The sequence below is a fragment of the Podarcis gaigeae genome (genome assembly GCF_964106915.1).
Source record: "Podarcis gaigeae genome assembly, chromosome: 9".
NCBI lineage: Eukaryota > Metazoa > Chordata > Lepidosauria > Squamata > Lacertidae > Podarcis > Podarcis gaigeae.
In genome coordinates this window covers 4,480,472-4,502,206 of record NC_139685.1, presented here as the reverse complement: position 1 = coordinate 4,502,206, position 21,735 = coordinate 4,480,472, and the positions used below count along the sequence as shown (strand labels likewise).

General features: G+C 46.1%; 1 protein-coding gene across 4 annotated transcripts in view; it reads right to left on the bottom strand.

The window, feature by feature from the left end:
• Positions 1 to 21,735, bottom strand: part of CC2D2A (coiled-coil and C2 domain containing 2A) — a gene marked incomplete at its 3' end in the record, with an annotated part of 69,885 nt that overhangs the window by 30,696 nt on the left and 17,454 nt on the right. For all 4 annotated transcript variants that reach the window (XM_083757284.1, XM_083757281.1, XM_083757283.1 and 1 more), the window contains 11 exons: positions 21,355 to 21,465; positions 19,479 to 19,615; positions 17,951 to 18,107; positions 16,121 to 16,371; positions 14,968 to 15,145; positions 13,515 to 13,671; positions 5,599 to 5,746; positions 4,407 to 4,545; positions 3,872 to 4,075; positions 2,718 to 2,810; positions 216 to 307 (listed from right to left, as the gene is read on the bottom strand). In XM_083757284.1, coding sequence (XP_083613410.1) covers positions 216 to 307; positions 2,718 to 2,810; positions 3,872 to 4,075; positions 4,407 to 4,545; positions 5,599 to 5,746; positions 13,515 to 13,671; positions 14,968 to 15,145; positions 16,121 to 16,371; positions 17,951 to 18,107; positions 19,479 to 19,615; positions 21,355 to 21,465 — 1,667 coding nt within the window. The remainder of the gene's footprint in view (positions 1 to 215; positions 308 to 2,717; positions 2,811 to 3,871; positions 4,076 to 4,406; positions 4,546 to 5,598; positions 5,747 to 13,514; positions 13,672 to 14,967; positions 15,146 to 16,120; positions 16,372 to 17,950; positions 18,108 to 19,478; positions 19,616 to 21,354; positions 21,466 to 21,735) is intronic.

Sequence of the window (21,735 nt, the reverse complement as noted above, 5' to 3'; positions counted from 1 at the left end):
TGTTATTTCAAAAGCATACACATTTGTGTAAAAGTCAGATATCATTTGCTTGCAGAGATGTTTGTGACACCTTGCAGAAACCTTCCACTTTAAAACGACAAAAAGGAAAAGAGAGCTTGGCAAAAATACAAATCAAGAACTTAATAAAACAGAAATGTGTTTGACTTGAAGCTCATTATTATGGCTCTGATCTAACTTTCCATTCTCTTCCTTACCCAAGAGTAGGGATCTCATCTTCATTGACCAGATCGGAAAGGAGAAAATGATGCCTTGCAATCAGAAATCGGTTAATGACCGATTCCCTAACCTGAAAAGAAAACAAAACTTACTTTGAATCTGAAATCACTTAAAAGACATTGGAGTAGCATTTCTAGGGATCTTCATTTACTTCTCAACAAGGCAGGCCAAAGATTACAGCCTGTACTTACATAACCAATTATTTCACAAACTCAAAGCATATGCTAAGAGCTGACTTCTTAGTGGGCTGTGTAGTGTCACCTATTTTCACTTTGTAAACACACTTTTATGCATTTTATTCACTACTTTTTCCTCAGCAATCGTTAGGCTAAGTTGAAACCAAGGATGCAATCCAATCCAAATCAAATAACTTTATTGTACTAGCCATTGGCCATGACAAAGGATGGATTCCTATGTACAAGAAGCGAGCATAAGGCAGGCTGGTGTAATTTAAGATGGTGAAGGGTGGCGCTGTGGTCTAAACCACTGAGCCTAGGGCTTGCCGATTGGAAGGTTGGCAGTTCAAATCCCCACGACAGGGTGAGCTCCTACCAACCTAGATGTTCAAAAGCACGTCAAAGTGCAAGTAGATAAATAGGTACTGCTCCAGAGGGAAGGTAAATGGCGTTACCGTGCGCTGTTCTGGTTTTCCCAGAAGCGGCTTAATCATGCTGGCCACATGACCCGGAAAAACTGTCCGCGTACAAATGCCAGCTCCCTCGGCCAGTAAAGAGAGATGAGCGTCGCAACCTCAGAGTCCTTCGCGACTGGACTTAACTGTCAGGGGTCCTTTACCTTTAAAGTTACACTAGAGGCAAGCTCCGCTCAGTATTAAAAGATGAAAGCAAAGAAAGATGGGGAAATTGGTCTTTAAAATAGTATCTTATGCTAGGTTGCCAGGTCATATGACCAAGCTGAAGACGCTGAGGATCCAGCCTAAGTCTCATCTCTTTGGTCCCACCACCACCACCACATGCTCGGAATGCCCACTTTGGGGGACTTATACTGGCCATAGCTAAGCCAGGATGAGCAAGTTACACTGAGGTAGAAGACTGGGCTGAGGACTAAATGCCAGCTAAGCTTGGCTGAGCTGGAGATACAATGCGTCCTAAACCACTCATCCTGGCAGATCTTCCCATAAGATTGCTCCCCACCCAACCTAAGCACTGTTTGAAAACACCCAATTAGGGGGTTTATTTATCTATATAAATACTCTTAGGCTGCCTAACAACCCACAGGACATGCAGGACAGTACACAATCGTTTTTAAAAACAGAGTACAGTGGTACCTCGGGTTAAGTACTTAATTCGTTCCGGAGGTCTGTTCTTAACCTGAAACTGTTCTTAACCCGAAGCACCACTTTAGCTAATGGCGCCTCCTGCTGCTGCTGCGCCGCCGGAGCACAATTTCTGTTCTCATCCTGAAGCAAAGTTCTTAACCTGAGGTAATATTTCTGGGTTAGCAGAGTCTGTAACCTGAAGCGCCTGTAACCTGAAACGTATGTAACCCGAGGTACCACTGTATGTGCCTACAAACAAGATAACTGAACAGGAGCAGCCTAACAGCGCCCCCCGCCCAAGCATAATCAGCAACATTTTAGTTGATATTTTAGATTGTAAAATGCTATTTTATCTATTGATTTGTTTTACCTTGTGGGCTTATAGCCAAAAAAAGTATTATCTATCTATCAACAGCCAGATAAGATTAGCCATTCAGGTGGAAGAAATTAACCTGCTTTGAAGGCCTTGATATTCACTTCTGCGCCTGACTACAGCCCCCAGTACACATTTTCATGGGGGAAAACACCCCAAAGAACTAAAAACACATACCATTGGGAGATTACAGTGGTACCTCAGGTTATATACGCTTCAGGTTACAGACTCCGCTAACCCAGAAATATTACCTCGGGTTAAGAACTTTGCTTCAGGATGAGAACAGAAATCGTGCTCCAGCAGCGCGGCAGCAGCAGGAGGCCCCATTAGCTAAAGTGGTGCTTCAGGTTAAGAACAGTTTCAGGTTAAGTACAGACCTCCGGAACGAATTAAGTACTCAACCCAAGGTACCATTGTATTGTATTTGAAGGAACAAGAGCACAAAGCAGAAACTAATAACTGAGAAACTAATAACTGTCTCTGTATTCAGCATTTGATTTCTACAGCTCATTGAATGCACAGGTGTTATCTCTTAATTCATCCTTTTGGATTGGCAGCTTTGCAATGTTTCACAATGTCAGGATACCCAAAAGGAACTTGCTGAACCAAACTGGAGATGTCACAGCCGAGGGAGCGTATGCAAGTGCCTTCAAGGTATTCACATGTCTCCTGATTAACATCTAATTTGGCCCTTTGCATCGAAGGAACCAGAGTGCAGAAGTCACAGAGGGTGGCCGATGAAGACTTCAATACACACACTCCAGCACAGTTCTTGCCAAAATAAAGAATTGTGCATAATAAAAAGAAAGACTCTATTTTGCCTCCTACCTTTTGGAGGTACTTTGCAACTAATGCTCTGTGTGTATCCAGATGGTCTTTAGTATCAACGACATCCCTCTCACGCAATCTTTTCTCGTACTCCTAAAACGAAAATGCCAACAACCACGAGCTCTTTAAATGTTCTATATCACTTCTGGTGCTGTCAGGCAGAGAAGGGGCTTCAAAGGGATTTAAAAGGGACCCTGAGGTATAAACAGAAAATCCCACTTTTTGGGGAGGAGCAGGGAGCCCTAAACACCCTCCAACTAATGAAAGGGTGGTCAAGTGATAAAGATGAGTAAGAAACTAGAATTTTAGCAATCCAAGTAAATAGTCAGATTTTTTTTTAAAAAAAATATATATATAGTCCTGGACTTTTCTGCTTCAAATGTATTATACTACCACCATCCTGTAAACCAGTGGTTCCCAAAGTGGGTGGTCCTGCCCCCAGTGGAATTAATCTAATCTAAAGTAATCATTTTGACTGGATTTTGAAAATGTGCAATTAATTGTTAACTGTTTTGAATTTTACTGTGCTGTTATCATCCTTACTGGGTTGTGCAAACCACTATACTAAATGCTGCTTTTTATAGGACAGGGTAAGGGGACATTAGGGACGCGGGTGGCGCTGTGGGTTAAACCACAGAGCCTAGGACTTGCCAATCAGAAGGTCGGCGGTTCGAATCCCCGTGACGGGGTGAGCTCCTGTTGTTCGGTCCCTGCTCCTGTCAACCTAGCAGTTCAAAAGCACGTCAAAGTGCAAGTAGATAAATAGGCACCACTCCGGCAGGAAGGTAAACGGCGTTTCCGTGCACTGCTCTGGTTCACCAGAAGTGGCTTAGTCATGCTGGCCACATGACCCAGAAGCTGTATGCCGGCTCCCTCAGCCAATAAAGCGAGATGAGCGCCACAACCCCAGAGTCGGTCACGACTGGACCTAATGGTCAGGGGTCCCTTTACCTTTTTTAAGGGGACATTGGGAATGAGTTTATGGAACCAATGGGGCTGTGGTCTTAACAAAGTTTGGGAAGAACTGCTCTGAACACTCTAAAATGAGGTTCACTGGGTTTTTTACACACTGCAGCAGTGAATCTATTTAAGAGGAGGATACTTCATCCAAAAGATGATGAACTTAATCCCAACCATTTTAGGTGACGTCTGACCTGGAAGATTCTTTCGCTGATTTCTCTTTCCAACAATGGGACGCACTTATAACTTCGAAACTCAGCCACTTCGCTATTTCTGAGCTGGAGAAGCCGGAATCTTTTAGATCTGTCAAACTCCTCATCAGAAACAAAATTAAATTCTTGCTGCAGCTGCTCCAGCCTGAAGAAATCAGGAACGGAAGCATCGCCGCTTGTAGCAACCTAAACAATAAATGTTAAGTTTATGGAAAGGTGTTGCAAATTTAGGTGGCTTCTAACCCACCCCCTGCACTGGGAATCAGCACACGGTTCCTCCTGGAGGTGGCCCAGCTTTTACCTCCTTGCCAACCCAGATGTAAGAGAGATATTGAGGACATAGGGGAGCAACATTCTGGCCCACCCCCTCTGCAAAAATTAGTTGCAGACCAAGAACCCAATACGGCATAGCTCTCTCAGCACCGGGCAGGAAAATCTCTATGAAACTCCGGAGGCAGAGGGAGCAGGGATTGCAAATCCAAGGTTTCAGCACCATGTTTCACGGAGCCACTCTTACCTTTATGAGTTGCATCAGAGCAGCATTGCTTGGGTCGTTTGGATCGAGCTTTGCCTCTGCTACCCACTTGGCAAGTTTCTTCATGTCAGTCAGCCCCGATGTGCCGATTGATGCAATGGCATCAATATTCTTCAAAGCACTGAAATGACAACATTTAGTAATATTTTTTAAAACAAACAAACAAACAAACAAACAACCAACAAACACAAAGTTAAAAGCAATCTGCCTATTCTTTCTGGGACCAGATAAGTGACACTTGTCCTACAATCCATGGTTCTAATAGGTATGGCTTTCTGTACTTTGGAAACTTAGTTCATTTGCCTTCTTATTTGTACACCAAAGGGTACATTTTGAAACTCACTTCTCAGTATTCCTAATTGCTAAAATGTTCTAGAACTCCAATAAGTTTTTCTGTATTGATTTGTCTCCTAAGGAGTCCCTGCACACTGGGGGCATAAATAAAGGGCAAGTTTTACGTTTACAGAGAGACGAGGCAACTACAGGGACTCTCCACTACACAAGTTCAACCTATAACTCTTGGGGGGTAGTGAAAAAAGAGGCAGCATACGCCCCCTACTCCCTAATTGGGTTAATTATTATTATTATTAATTATATTTATATAACACCCTTCATCTGAGGTAAAGAAAAATAATACGTTTTTGTGTAGTTCTCCACAAGACGCAGAAAGGTACCTAACTTTTTGTAATTTCAGCAAAACTCTTATATTATTAACATAAGGGAGACAAATGGACAGACCTTGAGCTTTGCAGAACACCAGCAAACTATATCTAGGGGAAAGGCTTGGTCTTAAGGGATATGATACCGGAAATCTGATGAAATTTACATCTGCGTCTGGTCTGTGCTTAGATGGAGACAGCCTAGAAACCCATGTGCTGCGCCTTGAACTCTCTTGATGAATAGTGGTCTATCATGCTAGTCATGTTCAGAGAAGACCCACTGAAATCAATGTACACCAGTACAGAGATTTCAACAGGCCTACTCTGAGTACAACTAGAATTAGCAATCATGCATAATAAATAAAATGCTTTTTAGAGGCAGTGAGCAGACGGGTTTCTATTACTTTATGTTGCTGACCAAACAGATATTAAAATGAAACTGCTTGCCCATAGAATGATTTATCTAACTGCATATACTAAAAATGTTTCTGAAATGCTTGCTGAAGTTTATTTACCTTGAGATTCCAGCGTTCTTCTGTGATGCTGGTGGAATTAAGGGTATCCCGTTTTCTCCAACTGCCCAGGAAACACTGCAGGACACTTTGCCTGAGGTCATTAAAATAATTTTATTACTGCCATCGGCTTCAAATGAAAATGGCACACCTGCAATGAGAGACCAAACACATTAGCGTGATCAGATGTAGCAAACAAAAATGTGGCTTGTTGTTACACGCATGAGTGGTCAGAAATCTCAAGCTCCATCCCCTTTTCACAAGCATAGGAAGAAGACTTAACATTTCCATTCTTGGTTAGCAGCAAATTTGTTGTTTTGTCCAAACTCACCTGTCAGGGTTTCAGGGACAGAGAGCGAGGGGGAGGGGTCCCAGGGTGACGAGGAAGAGGACGACGATGACCCGAGGTTGTCAGTGAGTCCGTCAAGTGAATCCGAGGATTCCCAAAAGGGAGCCCCCCTGGTCAGGCAAAGGGGCAGTAGAGAGGGAAGCAGTCAGAAGCAGGGGAACGAAGAGGGAATCCCCAGTGGGGGTTGGAGATCGGGACCGGCCTCTCCGTCGGAACGGAGTGAAGGGGGTGGAGTTACCAGTGTGTCAGAAGGAGCAGAACAGGGAGCAGAGAGGGGAAGGAGTTCGGAGCAGAACGTCCTGCCGGAAGGGGAGGAGTGTAGTACCGAGAGTAGCGTAACGGTCGAAAGGAAGGTCAGAGGCAACGTACGCGCGCCAAGTTCAAATGTGGAGGCGCGCGGAAATGAGGAGAGCCCTGAGGAGGAGCCTGGTCCCAAAGCACGAAGGAGGGGGGAGCAGGCGTCAGAAGACTCAGCCTCGAGGGAGTCCCGAAGGGAGGGAGCACAGGGGGGCAGGAAGACCCTGCGGAAAAGGAAGGAGAGGAAAAGGTGGAGCAGTACAAGCCTCTTAAGCTGGTGCAGGGGCGGGACTGACTCAGAGGGGACTTCAAACATCTAAGGGTAACAGATGCTGAGCCACGGAGCCTGGACGTAACGACAACAATGTTCTTCAATAAAACCTTTTGTATATAACTTGGACTGGATTTTGGTCTCTTGTGAGCTGGGACCTCGGGTGGCTCTGACAGTAAGTCCCCTCCCAAAGAACGCAAATTTTTTTTTTGCAAAGCTCACAAACGGTGACAGCCATGAGTGCGGAGGATCAGCTGACAGCACTGCGAACTACAGTTTCCGAACTCACCGCTGCAGTCCTTGCGTCTCAGAAGAAGCATGACGAAATGGAGAAGCGCTGCCAGGACCTGCAAACAAGGTGGGAGCGTGCAAACAGGGAAGGGTTCCCAGGGTCCAGATCAGAGGGCATTGGACTTGGAAGGCGGGGGGGGGGGCAGCCTAGTCACCCACTTCGATGGGAACCTGAAGCACTACCCCAGTTTCAGAGCAGACGTTTTGTATGCATTACACTTGCTTCGTCATGACTTTAAAGATGAGGAGGAGAAAGTGGGGTTTATTGTTTCTCACTTGCATGGGCCGGCCAGAGACTGGTTGCGCAATTTGTGGCGTGAAGATGGCCCTGCCCGCCGCGATTCTGATGAATTCATTAAAGCGATGGATGCCTGCTTCCAGTCAACCGTAGATTTGGATCTTGCACGCAGGGAGATATTTGGACTGCGGCAAGGCAAAGCCACTGTGCGTCAGTACCATTCCAGATTTTTTGCTTTACTGACTGCGTTACGCTGGGAGAAAGACTGCACACCTGTGAGGGATTTGTTCTGGGAGGGTCTCAGCGGTCCCATAAAGGACGAACTTGCCAGGGGAGACAGACCTCAGACCCTGGAGGAGGTGGTGCAGAGGGCTCTGGCGATTGGGATACGTCACGAGGGACGTCCTTGGCACAATGAGGAAGAACGTCAGGTGCGTCCACCAGCGAGGACGTCTTCTTTCATCCCCAGGGAGTTCAGTCAGTCACATCCCTCGCCGCTGGGGAGGCAGGGGGAGGAGCCGATGGAACTTGGTGGTGCTAAGGCTCAAGCAACAGCCAGAGCCCCAGTTTCCGGTGCAGTAAAGGCGAAGCCTCCTAGAGGGACCAGGAAGTGTTACATCTGCGACAGTGCACTGCACATGGCGAAAGAGTGCCCCCAGAGGCTCCAGAAACACACTGCAGCTTTAGCGACGGTAGCTGCAGAAATGATCCAGGAAGAGGAGCTTCAGGGAAACGACAATGCCTGGCTGCAAGCAGAATTGCTGGGGCTCAGCCAGGCGAATCTGTAGAACAGTCCCCAGCGTCCTTGCAACCCACAGACCCTTTACCACCCAAGCCAGCGGTGCAGCTCACTGCAACACTTCAGTTGCCAAATGGGACCACCCTAGAAGTGCCCCTCACGATCGATTCGGGGAGCAATGCCGATTTCGTGGGGATGCAATTCGTCAAGCAGCATCGCATAGCGCTTCTGCCCGCCACAACGCCTCTGAACGTAGTCACAGTGGATGGCAGGAAATTGCTAGGAGGGCAAGTTGTGCAACAGACACCTCCCATGGTGATGCGGATAGGAGATCACCGAGAAGTCATTAGCTTCAATGTCACCCAACTGTCTGACACGCCTATAGTATTAGGCATGAGTTGGCTGGAGAGACACAGTCCTGCTGTAGCGTGGTACCAACGCCAGATCACCTTTTGCTCATCGTACTGTGCTCAAAATTGCATCCAGTCCTCCCAGGAGGAGGGGGCTGAGCACCAGCTGCGACTTGGCATGGTGCAGGCAGTACCTAGCAAGTACGAAGGGTTCCTGGAGGTTTTCTGCGAGAAGGAAGCTGACCAGTTGCCGCCCCACAGACCTTATGATTGTGCCATCGACCTGGTGCCGGGGGCGCAGTTGCCGACTGCAAAACTGTATTCCATGTCTGAGGACGAGATGCAAGAGCTCAGGGAGTTCATAGAGCACAATTTGAAGCGTGGATTCATCCGGGAATCGAAAGCAGTGGGGGGCAGTCCTGTGTTCTTTGTAAAGAAGAGAGACACGCCCCAAAAAAGACTCATTGTGGATTACAGGTTCATAAACAGTATGACCAAGCCCAAGGCCTTCCCCATGCCCAAGATAGATGATCTCCTAGCAACCGTGAGGAAGGGGAAGATCTTCACCAAATTGGATCTGCGTGGAGCGTATAACCTCATACGCATCCGGGAGGGCGATGAGTGGAAAACGGCCATGTTCACGCCTCTGGGCACGTATGAATACAGAGTTATGCCGTTTGGTCTCCAAAATGGATCTCACGTATTCCAAGCCTTTATGCATCACGTGCTAGCAGGACTCCTCTACAAGAAATGTGTGTGTTTCCTCGACGACATCTTGATCTTTTCGGAGACGGAAGAGGCCCACGAGAGGGACGTAAAGGAAGTCCTGCAAAGACTACGGGAGAACAGGCTCTACGCCAAGTTAGAGAAGTGCCAGTTTGATGTGACGGAGGTGGATTTCCTGGGCTACAAGCTGTCCGACAAGGGGCTGGCCACGGACAGCGTCAAGGTCCGCGCGGTGTTGGACTGGAAGAGCCCACGCAATCGGAAGGAAGTCCAGAGATTCGTCGGCTTCGCCAACTTCTACCGCAAATTCATCAGAGGTTTTGCAAAGGAGACAGCAGCGATCACGGACACTCTGAGTTCCAAGAAGAAGAGGTTCGTGTGGACGGAACAGGCGGAGCGCTCTTTTCGGAAGCTTAAAAGCCTTTTCGCCTCCGAGGAGCAACTGCTGCACGTGAATCCAGGCAGGCCCATGCGAGTGGAGACCGACGCGTCAGACAGGGCGGTTGGAGCTGTACTCCTGCAAGAAGATCCACATGGAAACTGGAGACCCGGTGCCTTTTACTCCCGAAAGCTCAGCAAGGCGGAGCAAAACTACACCATATGGGACAGGGAGCTGTTAGCCATTCACGCAGCTTTCAAAGCGTGGCGACACTTCCTCATAGGAGCCCAAGCACACAGTACAGGTCCGCACGGATCACAAGAACCTAGAGTATTGGCGCACGGCGAAGCTCCAAAGCCAGAGACACATGCGCTGGGCGGAATTCTTCGCGGATTTCGACTTTCGGATAGAGTACATCCCAGGAGATTCCAACGTTATAGCCGATGCGCTATCCAGGAAACCGCAATATCTCGATGAAGCGGCGCCAGTAGCAGCCAAGCACATTTTCGCACCGCAGGCGTGGTCGTGCGCTGCCATCGCAGTAGATCTGGACGCGGTGCGACGCGCGTTGCAAGTGGATCAGTTCGCACAGTCCAAAATGGAGGAGTTGCGCAGAGGTGTGCAGAGTGGAGAAGAGTTCCAACTGCGCGACGGACTGCTAACTCGCAAAGGTGCCCTCTACGTGCCAAGCGACGAGCTTCGCGCAAAGGTTCTGCAGCAGTTGCACGACGCCCCCAGTGCTGGCCACTTCGGTAAGGAGAAGACAATAGAACTGGTGGCAAGGGACTTTTGGTGGCCCCGGATGCGCGGAGAGGTAGCGGATTACGTCGCCAGGTGTGACACTTGTCAGAGGTTCAAGCCAGTACACCAGAAGCCAGCGGGGCTGTTGGAACCGCTGGAAACGCCACAGCAACCGTGGGAGAGGGTAGCCCTGGACTTCGTTACTGACCTGCCCAGCTCCAGAGGGAAGACAGCGGTACTGGTGGTTGTGGACCTGTTCACCAAGATGGCGCACTTCATTCCGTGCGCGAAGGTGGCGACGGCGGAGCAGACTGCCAAACTCTTCATTGATCACGTGTTCAAGGTGCATGGGCTGCCGCAGTCCATCCTGTCCGACAGGGGGCGCCAGTTTGTTTCCAATTTTTGGCAGAAGCTTTTAGGTATCCTGAACGTCAAGATCAACCTTACGTCGGCGAGACACCCACAGACCAACGGCCAAGCTGAGAGGGTCAACGCGATCATGCAGCAGTACCTGAGATGTTACGCCAATCAGCGACCCGCAGCTTGGGTGGACTACCTGCCGATGGCAGAGTTTGCCTACAACAACACGAAGCACGCGTCCACGGGGGTGACGCCGTTCTTCGCGAACAATGGTCGTCATCCCAGAACCTTCCCGGGGTTCGGGGCACCGAGAGAGGGGGTGCCGCAAGAAGCCGACCAGTTTGCAGCGGAGCTGCAGGAGGTGCACGAAGAGTTGCAGAGACATTTGGAGCTGGCCAAGCAAGCATATAAGGTGCAGGCAGACAAAAACAGGAGAGCGGGGGAGGAGATCCAGGTGGGGGACTGGGTGTGGTTAGCCGCCCAAGCCATGCCAGCCAAGTCGTTGGCCAAGAAGAAGCTAGGGCACAGGCAGTTAGGGCCGTACCAAGTGGAGGCTAAGATCAACCCTGTAGCGTTTCGACTAGCCCTCCCCGAAGGTTCCAGAGTGCATCCGGTATTTCATAGGTCGGTGCTCACCCCCTACAAGGCACCGCACAGGTTTCAGGAGTCTGAAACAGTCCCGCAACTACACACTAAGTCACAGGAGAGGGAGAGGGCGCCTAGGGCCGAACCACTCAACGAGGTCACAGAAATCCTGGACTCGAGATGGGGGGAAGAGGGGGTAGAATACTTTCTAGCTACAGAGGGCACTCCAGCCAGTGCCAACGGTTGGGTGCCGGGCTACGCTTTAGACGAACCTCTTCTAAAAGACAAGTTCCATGCCCTTTTCCCGCATAGACCCATGCCAGCCGAGTACTTTGATGACTGGCTCTTTACGCCCACACTCTCAGGCAGTACTTTCCGGGGTTTTTCTTCAGCCGAGGAGAGAACGCCAGAATCTAGCCCGCCCAGGGGATCGTGCTCAGGGGTGGACACAGAAACCTCCTATTGGTGGGACGAGCAACCAGAGGAGGACTGGCGCAGGAAATGGCTGACGGGACCTTGGCCGGCAGCACCAGACGAGGTACCAATGGAAGAGGGAGAAGAGAACACTTTGGGTCAAGAACCCGAATTCGAACACTCATACACCGAACTGCAAGCAGAGGATATGGAGGTACACAACCTGTATCCTGCATCCACCTCCGAAGAGCTGCAGCTCCTACAACCTGCACCCGAAGGGCGGGAGGGGGGAAGGGGGGGCTTCGAGGGGGGGATGGATGTCAGGGTTTCAGGGACAGAGAGCGAGGGGGAGGGGTCCCAGGGTGACGAGGAAGAGGACGACGATGACCCGAGGTTGTCAGTGAGTCCGTCAAGTGAATCCGAGGATTCCCAAAAGGGAGCCCCCCTGGTCAGGCAAAGGGGCAGTAGAGAGGGAAGCAGTCAGAAGCAGGGGAACGAAGAGGGAATCCCCAGTGGGGGTTGGAGATCGGGACCGGCCTCTCCGTCGGAACGGAGTGAAGGGGGTGGAGTTACCAGTGTGTCAGAAGGAGCAGAACAGGGAGCAGAGAGGGGAAGGAGTTCGGAGCAGAACGTCCTGCCGGAAGGGGAGGAGTGTAGTACCGAGAGTAGCGTAACGGTCGAAAGGAAGGTCAGAGGCAACGTACGCGCGCCAAGTTCAAATGTGGAGGCGCGCGGAAATGAGGAGAGCCCTGAGGAGGAGCCTGGTCCCAAAGCACGAAGGAGGGGGGAGCAGGCGTCAGAAGACTCAGCCTCGGGGGAGTCCCGAAGGGAGGGAGCACAGGGGGGCAGGAAGACCCTGCGGAAAAGGAAGGAGAGGAAAAGGTGGAGCAGTACAAGCCTCTTAAGCTGGTGCAGGGGCGGGACTGACTCAGAGGGGACTTCAAACATCTAAGGGTAACAGATGCTGAGCCACGGAGCCTGGACGTAACGACAACAATGTTCTTCAATAAAACCTTTTGTATATAACTTGGACTGGATTTTGGTCTCTTGTGAGCTGGGACCTCGGGTGGCTCTGACATCACCAAATGGTGATTTCGTCAAACCAGTTTGTTAACTGTTACATGCCAGGGACATGCTAGATAGTCAGTGGCCCAGATCACACTTCCTGAGTGAATGGATCACTAGACACCAGGGTCACAACAATAGCAGGGCAACCCCACCTATATGTCACAGAGGCCACCGCGGCTGGAGTGGGGAGTGTCCTAAAGATTTAGCCTACCACCCCTCTCCACTCCTGCCCTACAGAATAGCATTGGATACCATGTCAAATTTAGACATGAAAATTCCCCAAATGGGTCCTATAGGCTGATCTCGTGAGCTCTCCAAAATTTCAGGACACCCTGAACAGATTAGAAACACAAACTCTAGGAAATACACCTAGTCAAAATATCTACTTAGCAAGTAAAGCGAAGGTTCCTTATAAATGCTTATAATCATAAAAGAAACAGGAAAAAGAAAGCTAGGGAGTATTTATCGAAAGAAACCTGAATTGTTTTCCTACATTTTAATCCTGCAGAAAAATCAAAATAATTAATCATGAGTGTAATATGGAACACATGCAGCTCTTGGCTGGCTTGAACCAACAATCGTAAAATAAGACTTTTACAGCCCAATAAAGAAGTAAAGGCAGTATGTATTGAGCTGTTCGACTCAATTAGAGTGTCCGTATAGCGAACAGTGTATTGGATGTGGACCAGGCAGACTTGGATTTCAATCCTCATCTCCGATTCAACTATAATGCTCACTGGGTAACCTTGAGCACGTCACCATCTCTGAGCCAAATCTGCATTGCAGAACTTGTTTGTGAAAATAAAATGGGTGGTGGTGGGGGAACAAGGACACACACTTACTATCCAGGGTTCCGGGGGACGGGGGGGGGGGGAATAAAACGAGATAAGGTAATAAATGCCTTTTCTTTAACTACATTTATCATCATACGAGGTGCTCAGGTTGCTATATAAATATGATTCCCCCCTAGGCCTTTTAGGCTGAAAGATCAAGATTAACTTTGGGGATTTGAACCCAGGTGCAGCAAACAACCCACTATGTCCCAACACAGGGTCTGCAACAAGCATGTGAGCAACTTCTAAATCTTTGGACTTAAAAGACAACTCTGTACCACTTCCCACGCCTTCATGGTCCAGTTGCACATGCTGGTCACTGCTGAATTCCATCTCTTCCACAGGAGCTCTCCCAGTAAGAACCGTAGTCTCAGGGACTGGTATGAACACTTCCACCAACAGGTTAGTGCTGCCGAGCCCAACCGTTTCATAGAGCTGTGTGGCCAAGAGCAGAACACCATTTTCATTTCCAGACACTATGCCCTCATTTGCACATAATCACAGTCATGCTATGGCTTACCACAAATGAGAAAACACGAGGCCTTCCAGGAAAGAGATGGTGGACACTGGGACACTTGGTTTTTTCCAATGCTGGGGTTTGGCTTAGGGTGTCACCCAAACCCAGGCTCATGGCTGAGCTATCCCACATGAACCGAAAGCTGTAAACCATAGGAGAAACCCTGGCTGCGGCCTGTGGTTTGTCTGGAGAGATGTTAACCATTAGACCAGTTTTTGATAACACGCTAAGCCAAATAATAATAATGATTTTACTAGATTCAGGTAGGTAGCTGTGTTGGTCTGACACAGTCAAAATATATTAAAAATTGGTCCCATAGCACCTTAGAGACCAACTAAGTTTGTTCTTGGTATAAGCTTTCGTGTGTATGCACGCTTCTTCAGATACCCTGAAGTGAAAATGATTTTACTGTTTAAACCCCAGCCATACTGGGCGGCTTATAGCACATAAAAAATGGTAAAACATTAAACATTTCCCGATACAGGGTTGCTGTCAGATGTCTTCTAAAAGTCAGATAGTGGTTTATTTCCTTGACACCTGATGGGAGGGCGTTCCACAGGGCAGGCGCCATTGCTGAGAAGACCCTCTGCCTGGTTCCCTGTAGCCTCACTTCTCACAGTGAGGGAACTGCCAGAAGGTGCAGGCGCTAGGCTAAAATAACAGAACTGTAGAATTGTAGCAATGGAAGGGGCCCTGAGGGTCATCTAGTCCAACTCCCTGCAATGCAGGGGGAAAAATCTTTTCTCCAATGTCTTAACTCTCTATGTAAATGGACTTTTGGTGAGGAATAATCAGTCCTTCAAGTCTGCCACTTGTTGTCTGAAGTGGTACAGTCCAGACAACTCCTTGGGAAAAACAAAAATAAAGACACACAAAAAAAAACAACAATCCTGGGCCCAAGTGACTATTCCTTTGAGATGGAGCTGTGCATAGCCAGGTCCTCATTACAACTCTTCATAAAACTGGAACTGAAGTTTTTACTTTGCAGTTTTAACTGCTTATTGCACTTCTTATGCTGTTTATTACCTTTAATTGGTTTATTGAATATTTCAATAAGGTTTTGTTTAAATTACTCTGTGAACCATGCTGGCATAAATATTATGAAGTTGTTGTTTTTTACTTTGTAGGAATATAAAATAAATAATGCACAGGACCTCAGTATGTATATGTATAGTAATAAATATATATTTTTAAAAAACCAATATGCAACATACCTGCAGCTTCAAACTCTCTGGCCAGTTGAATATTTGCAAATTGAAAATCTGCCCAAAATGAACTCTAAAGTCTGAGCTCATCTGCCGGGACACTGTTCTTGACACCTCTTTTGAATTGAAAAGGACTTTTAGGAACAGAGAACGTTTCTTTACATCTTCGCGTCTTGAAACTTCAGCCCTGGAAACAAGTTTTAAAAGATCACCTTAAAATGTGCATATTCACCAAAAAGTTGTCTTTCACTTTTGGGGTGCTTGACAGGACTTTTATTACTTCAAACACGCAGAACTTGTTATTTATAGAGTATGACAGAGCTCCCAACAAGTATTGCCTGCACACGCTGTGGGTTAACAGGATGCTGCCTTCCCACCTTCTCTGTCAGTGATTATCTGACCACTGGGTGTCCATGTATAGGTGCGGGTCGGCTTTAACCCTTTGCCTCCCTGCAGTGGTCCTGATCCAGAATGGGGCCCCTTGCATTGCAATTTGCATTGCCCAAAGAAGGATGGGTTGCATCCATAGAATCATATAGTTGGAAGAGACCACAAGGGCCATTGAGTCCAACCCCCTGCCAAGCAGGAAACACCATCAGAGCACTCCTGACATATGGTTGTCAAGCCTCTGCTTAAAGACCTCCAAAGAAGGAGACTCCACCACACTCCTTGGCAGCAAATTCCACTGTCAAACAGCTCTTACTGTCAATGCTAGTTCTACTCAGATCAGACCTACTGAAATCAATGAACATGACCAACTTGCACCCCTTAATTTCTACGGGTAGGACTTAGTCGGCTATAAGCCTTCATATTAAAAACAAATGGATCTCTTTCGGTAGTGCAGATTCCAGGGGTAGGAGGCCCAATCTTGAATTGGACCAAAGGAGGGCAAAAGGTTAAAGCCCCCCCCCCCCTGCACACACACTTGAACACTATAATCTTGATCCAGATTCAACTCTTTGCACCTGCCATCTGATGTGGTCCTCGGGGCGGAAGATCATTGCACCACATCATCCAATGACTTCTTGTAGAGCAAGGGTAACTTAAGATTTCAATGAGTTGCAAATTAACATTTTAAAGTAGGGATGTAAGAACCATGAGCTAAAAAGCTGAACAGACATTTCCGCCTTACCTTCATAAAAATGTTCATGTATAAGCTCACCTAGGACAAAGCTCGTTTGGAGTGACGCTCCCCGTCAAGCTCAACTCAGGAATTAGAATGGATTCTCCTGGTTTCCTTCTAATCTTAGCAGCTCTCTCTCTCACCTCCTGTTCCACCTCCAACCTGTCAACTATGGGCGGCGGAGGAACAGGTTTCATACGTTCCCCTTCCACACACTCGGGTGCTTCTTCTGCTTCTGCTTCATCTTCTGCATTTGGGCTTGTTTTCTTCTTCTTTTTCTTTCTGATTTTCTGTGTGTGTTAAAAAAAGATTTTCCCCCTTCAGCAGAGAATGTCAATAAAAACTGGACCTATCTTTGGATTAGTTACTTCTGATAATTTTGAAGTGACCAAACTGATAATAAAGAAGAGCCTAATATCTAAGAAAAGAAGGTTTTGCTATTTCTAGCGTCAGTTGCTTTTTAGTTTCACGCAGAACTTATTATTATGACAGATTTTTCCTATTACTCCCCATCTGATCTTCTGCCACTCAGATATGTATCTACACAATGTCATTTAATTCACAAACTTGTATCTCACACTCCTTGGGGGTGTGAGTGTGTGTTTTTGAGATCCAGGGCAGCTTATAAGCTAAAGACAATAAAACCTAAATCCAAATACAAATTTACAACACAACACAACATTTTTTTAAAGACAGGTAAAACAGCGAGATAAAAAGTAATTAAACATGTAGCCATTTTTTTAAAAAAATCTATCGAGAATGAAAAACTTTGTACAAAGACTGACAAAAAAGATTCAAAAATTAAAGCTGTACTGAAACTTGTCCTTCCATTTCTCAAAACTTGCCTTCCTTGTGAAAGATTCCATTCTTCTGCCTCTTTATTTAACTTAACACTGTGTGGTAGCTATGAGTGGTACACCTCTCACCCCGCAATCCTATTAAACATTTTCCCACTGCTCTCCAGCCTCCCCAGCTGCCTTTGAACTGAAAAAGCTCCACAGAAGCAGTTGCTTCATGGTGTCTTCCTCTGAGGTTTATTTGAAACACAAGGAAGCCCGGAAGGATGACTGTTGAGGGCCTGAGATATGTGCAGTTGCTGATTTTAAGGAAAGTCCTTCTTTTCGCCCTAAAAAACAATGACACCGATTTCTTCAAAAGTAAAAAGACTTTAAAGCAATGATAGACAGCTGTCAGGAACAAAGGAGGCAGTCTCCTCTAAGCCGAGCTGAGGAAAGTCATGCAGTTTTCAGGAAACACAGGCACCCAGGAAGGCTGCAATGTGCAGATGACTAGAGATTTGAAAAATGAAAGAAACAAACTGTGTTGGCTGGGGTCATAATTTCTGAATGCAAATGATTTATTTTATCATAAAATAGCACAAATATTGTGGTAGTTATAAATATTATCACTAACAGATATATATGGGGTGAAGCTGTCCTCCCATTTTGGGGGAAGAAGAAGAGTTTGGATTTGATATCCCACTTTATCACTACCCTAAGGAGTCTCAAAGCAGCTAACAATCTCCTTTCCCTTCCTCTCCCACCACAAACACTCTGTGAGGTGAGTGGGGCTGAGAGACTTCAGAGAAGTGTGACTGGCCCAAGGTCACCCAGCAGCTGCAGGTGGAGGAGCGGGGAATCGAACCCGGTTCCCCAGATTACGAGTCTACTGCTCTTAACCACCACACCACAGTTTTCCAAGCCCTTAATGATTCCCCAGCTCCTCATGGGCCTCTCCCCTCCTGCTCCACCACCATGACATCTCATCTAAGAAATGCCATGTTGCAAGGAAGAAGTAAGGAAGGGCTTAGATAACTAGTCTTGAGCCTGTCCCATGCATGTTCAAATACACAATTATGCTCTCTCAAACCTGTGCCTTCTTCCAAGATTTCCACTCTTGAAGTTCAGTTTTATATTCTTCCATTTTCTTTTCATACTCTTCAATGTGTTCTTCTGTTAACTCAGATATTTCAGCCTGAATTTCTGCTTCATATGCCTTCTCGTCCAACCTTTGATCAACATCTTCCCTTCAACAACAAGCAATATATTTATTACTTATAAGGTTCAAGCAATATATTTATTACTTATAAGGTTGATTTAAGGTTATCCACACTTCAGAGTTCTGACACCACAACAAGCTGCGGTAAATCTAAAAACGGAAGGGGGGGGAAGGAGCTGAAATCCTCCTTGCAGGCATGAAAGAGAAGGTTGGGTGGGGGTTGTTAGTTCAGCCTTATGTCTCAATGCCACCTCCTTTCCAGCAGATTCTAGTCCAAATTACATAGAATACACTGGTGCCTGGAAATGCAGGGGTTGGACTAGATCAGTGTTTTTCAACCACTGTTCCGCGGCACACTAGTGTGCCGCGAGATGTTGCCTGGTGTGCCGTGGGAAAAATTGAAAAATTCGAAAGATTTAAAAATAAAGTATTTTATAATTTTTCATATTTCTGTTTACTTACTATTTCATAATAAAGTAATTATAAAATACTTTCTTTGTGTTTATTTGATTCCTATTCAAGAGAATTACTTTATATATAGTCAATATAGGCACAGAGTTACATTTTTTAACATTTTCTAATGGTGGTGTGCCTCGTGATTTTTTTCATGAAACAAGTGTGCCTTTGCCCAAAAAAGGTTGAAAAACACTGGACTAGATGACCCTTGGTCCCTTCCAGCTCTAAGATTCTATGATAATCAATGAAGGGTTGGATGGGGCTACAAGCAAAAACTTACTCCATACAAGATAGAAGTACTTGTGGCTTGGGGGTGAAAATGATCCAGATTTAGGTGTTTAGACTATTTTGGATGAGGTATATGTTTTTTTCCGAAAAAGAAGGTTCATAGTTTGGGAGCAGGAGCCTGACTACAGTTAATGGAGGCCTTGGTAACCTCTAGGTTAAATGTCAGAAAGATGTTCTTTCTAGGGCTGCCTCTGAAAAATGCTTCAACTGGTACAGAACTCAACCGTTGAAAGTACTAACTGGAGAGGTAGACTGCAACACTAATACAGTGACAACTTTGACCGTTCCATCTGCCTTCTTTGCTCCTTTGGGCTTTTGATGTGGGGTTAAAATTGGTTTTGCTGAGTTACACTTTATTTTGCGACTGATTTACTGTACTTGTTTTTAATGAATATCTTAAACTCTTGTTGGGCACATTATTAATGGGAAAGTAGGATACAAAGATTTAAAAATGAACTGAAATAAGTCTTTGTGTTGATTGACATGCTAGATTTCTGTTTGTTGGGATTTTTGATGTTATGGTCCGGAGGAACATTCAACCCCCTGAGTAGGCTAGGGTAGGACATTAGACCTTAGAAATGAATCAGCACCAAATGGAAGCATTAAATCTTATCTTACTGCTACAACGAACAACCAAGTTCCTGTAAAAACATACTTCCTTAGGTAAAGCTTCAGGGGTGTGTTAGTGAACTTCTGGAAATCACGCAGGGATTTTATTTCTTTCCAAACTTTGATAATGGCCTTAAGCAATGTCCGATCTCTTTCTTGCTCAACATCACGAAGTCGTCTTGTCTGCCTGTGCACACAAACACACATGCCATTAGAGGGAACCACACACTGAATACATGCACCGTTAAAAGTCAAATGATGTGTTGACATTTAACTTTCCCGATTGCAATGCGCTGGATTCAACTGAGCCTTAGGGTTCCTGCACTGCAGGGGGTTGGACTAGATGATCCTGGTGGCCCCTTCCAACTCTGCAATTCTGTAATTCTATTATTAGGGTAAAGTTACTGGCGAAAGAGCGAAGAGTAAAAATGATTATAGCATCACTTCTCCCTTACTACTGCTCAAGTAAAATGTCCTTGTGGCAGCATGAAAGATAAACAAAACCCAAAACCTTTAGGACTCACGTACACTGTGATGCATCTAGTTTGGTCATCGCTTAAAAGTTTATTATAAATGTATTTATTTGTCCTTTCCACTGGAGGTGCTCAAAACAGCAAATAGAAATGTGACCAAACAAAACATTAAAACAAAGATGTATTTTATTATATTGTTTATTTATTGTATTTTTATCCCACATTTCCTGCTCCAGTTTGCTCATGGTTCTCCCTCTACCCCATCTACTTTGTTTACACAACCACCTTATAAGGTAGATATGGCTGAGAGGTAGCGATTGTTCAAAGATTGCCCAGTGAGCTGATAGGGACTGATAGGGATTTTAATCTAGGTCTTCCCAGTCCTCGTCCAACACTCAACCCACTATCCCATAACTGGATGCAGCTCCTTGGACCTGCATTATGTGATTCTTAATAGCCAATTATCATTTAACTGACTAGAGATCTCCAGCTCAGATTGAGTTCATTAAAACAAACCACATCAGGAACATGCCAATGGTTGTGGCTGCCAACCAGCCCACAAATATGTGCAAGTCCCATTATGTGCAAGCCAAAAATTCATACACATGGCTATGGGCTGAATTATAGCCAGCATGCATAAACAGCAATTACAGTGATCCTATGAAGTAATACTTACTGAAGGTATGTATTATTGTGTCAGTTAAAAAAACCCATGAAGTCAATTTATTTATATTCATATATTTAATTATCTATTTTCTGAATAGAGGCACAAACAGAATGAAGCCATTGAGAACAATGGGTTGTAGCCGACTAAGAGTCAGAGTAGACCCATTAAAATACATGGACTTCAGTGGGTCTACTCTGAGTATGACCTAGTTGGATACAACCTGGCTCCTTCTGTATGAAACAATGCCATGGATGTCATGCCTATGAGGGGCTCAGAACACTAAGACTTTGTTCCAGATTTGCAATGAGCAGAAAGGACTTTCTCGCATAGAGGAGCTGCCAGGGCTGGATGCTATGGTGTGATCTTAGCAACAGGAACCACAACTTCCTTTCTTTCTCTTTTTCCTTTTGAAGGAAAAAGTCCGAACGGACTTGCCCAGCATCTTCATTTCCCACAGGCAGAAAGAAAGGAAAGACATGACAAGGGCCGCGGGGAAAGGGACCAACCAAGAATGGAATGAATTGGACCCTTTTTCAAAACTTCCTACAAAGGTTGTCAGGCCTGCCGGAGGCAGTGTGCTTGACAATCTTTGTAAAAAAGGTTTTGGGGAGGGGGCAAGAAAAGAAAAAAGGCATCCATTTGTTCTTTTCTGACTCTTGGCAAGTGTCCAGAGCAGTGGTTCAGGGAGCTGATCATGTCACAGAAACTAGGCCTTCAAACATCAAGTTGGAGAACCTTTCTACACATGCACAAGACACAGTAAATACAAAAATGTCCTCTACTTGCCTTATTTCCATCTTGTATTCAGTTCTGCTTTGTTTTGCTACTGGATTAAGAATCCCACCTTCGCCAGGATCTGAAATATTCTCCAAGGCATTTCTCAGAGCACGCAGCTTAAAAATAAATCGGGGGGTGGGGGGAGAGTTTAATTGATATACTGTAATTGCGCTACTGTACTCAACCTAAAATACTGGCAGAGAAAAGAAGATTCTACACTTAGGCAGAACTCACAGACAGGTGACAGGCGAGCGACAGCTTATTTCTGTCATATAAAGTATATAAAAATGGATCTTTAGACACTTGCTATATCCTCATCAAACATGTTATGAAAGGTATATTTGCAATGCTTCACCAGGATTTCTATTTCACTGTGAAGCTTCAAA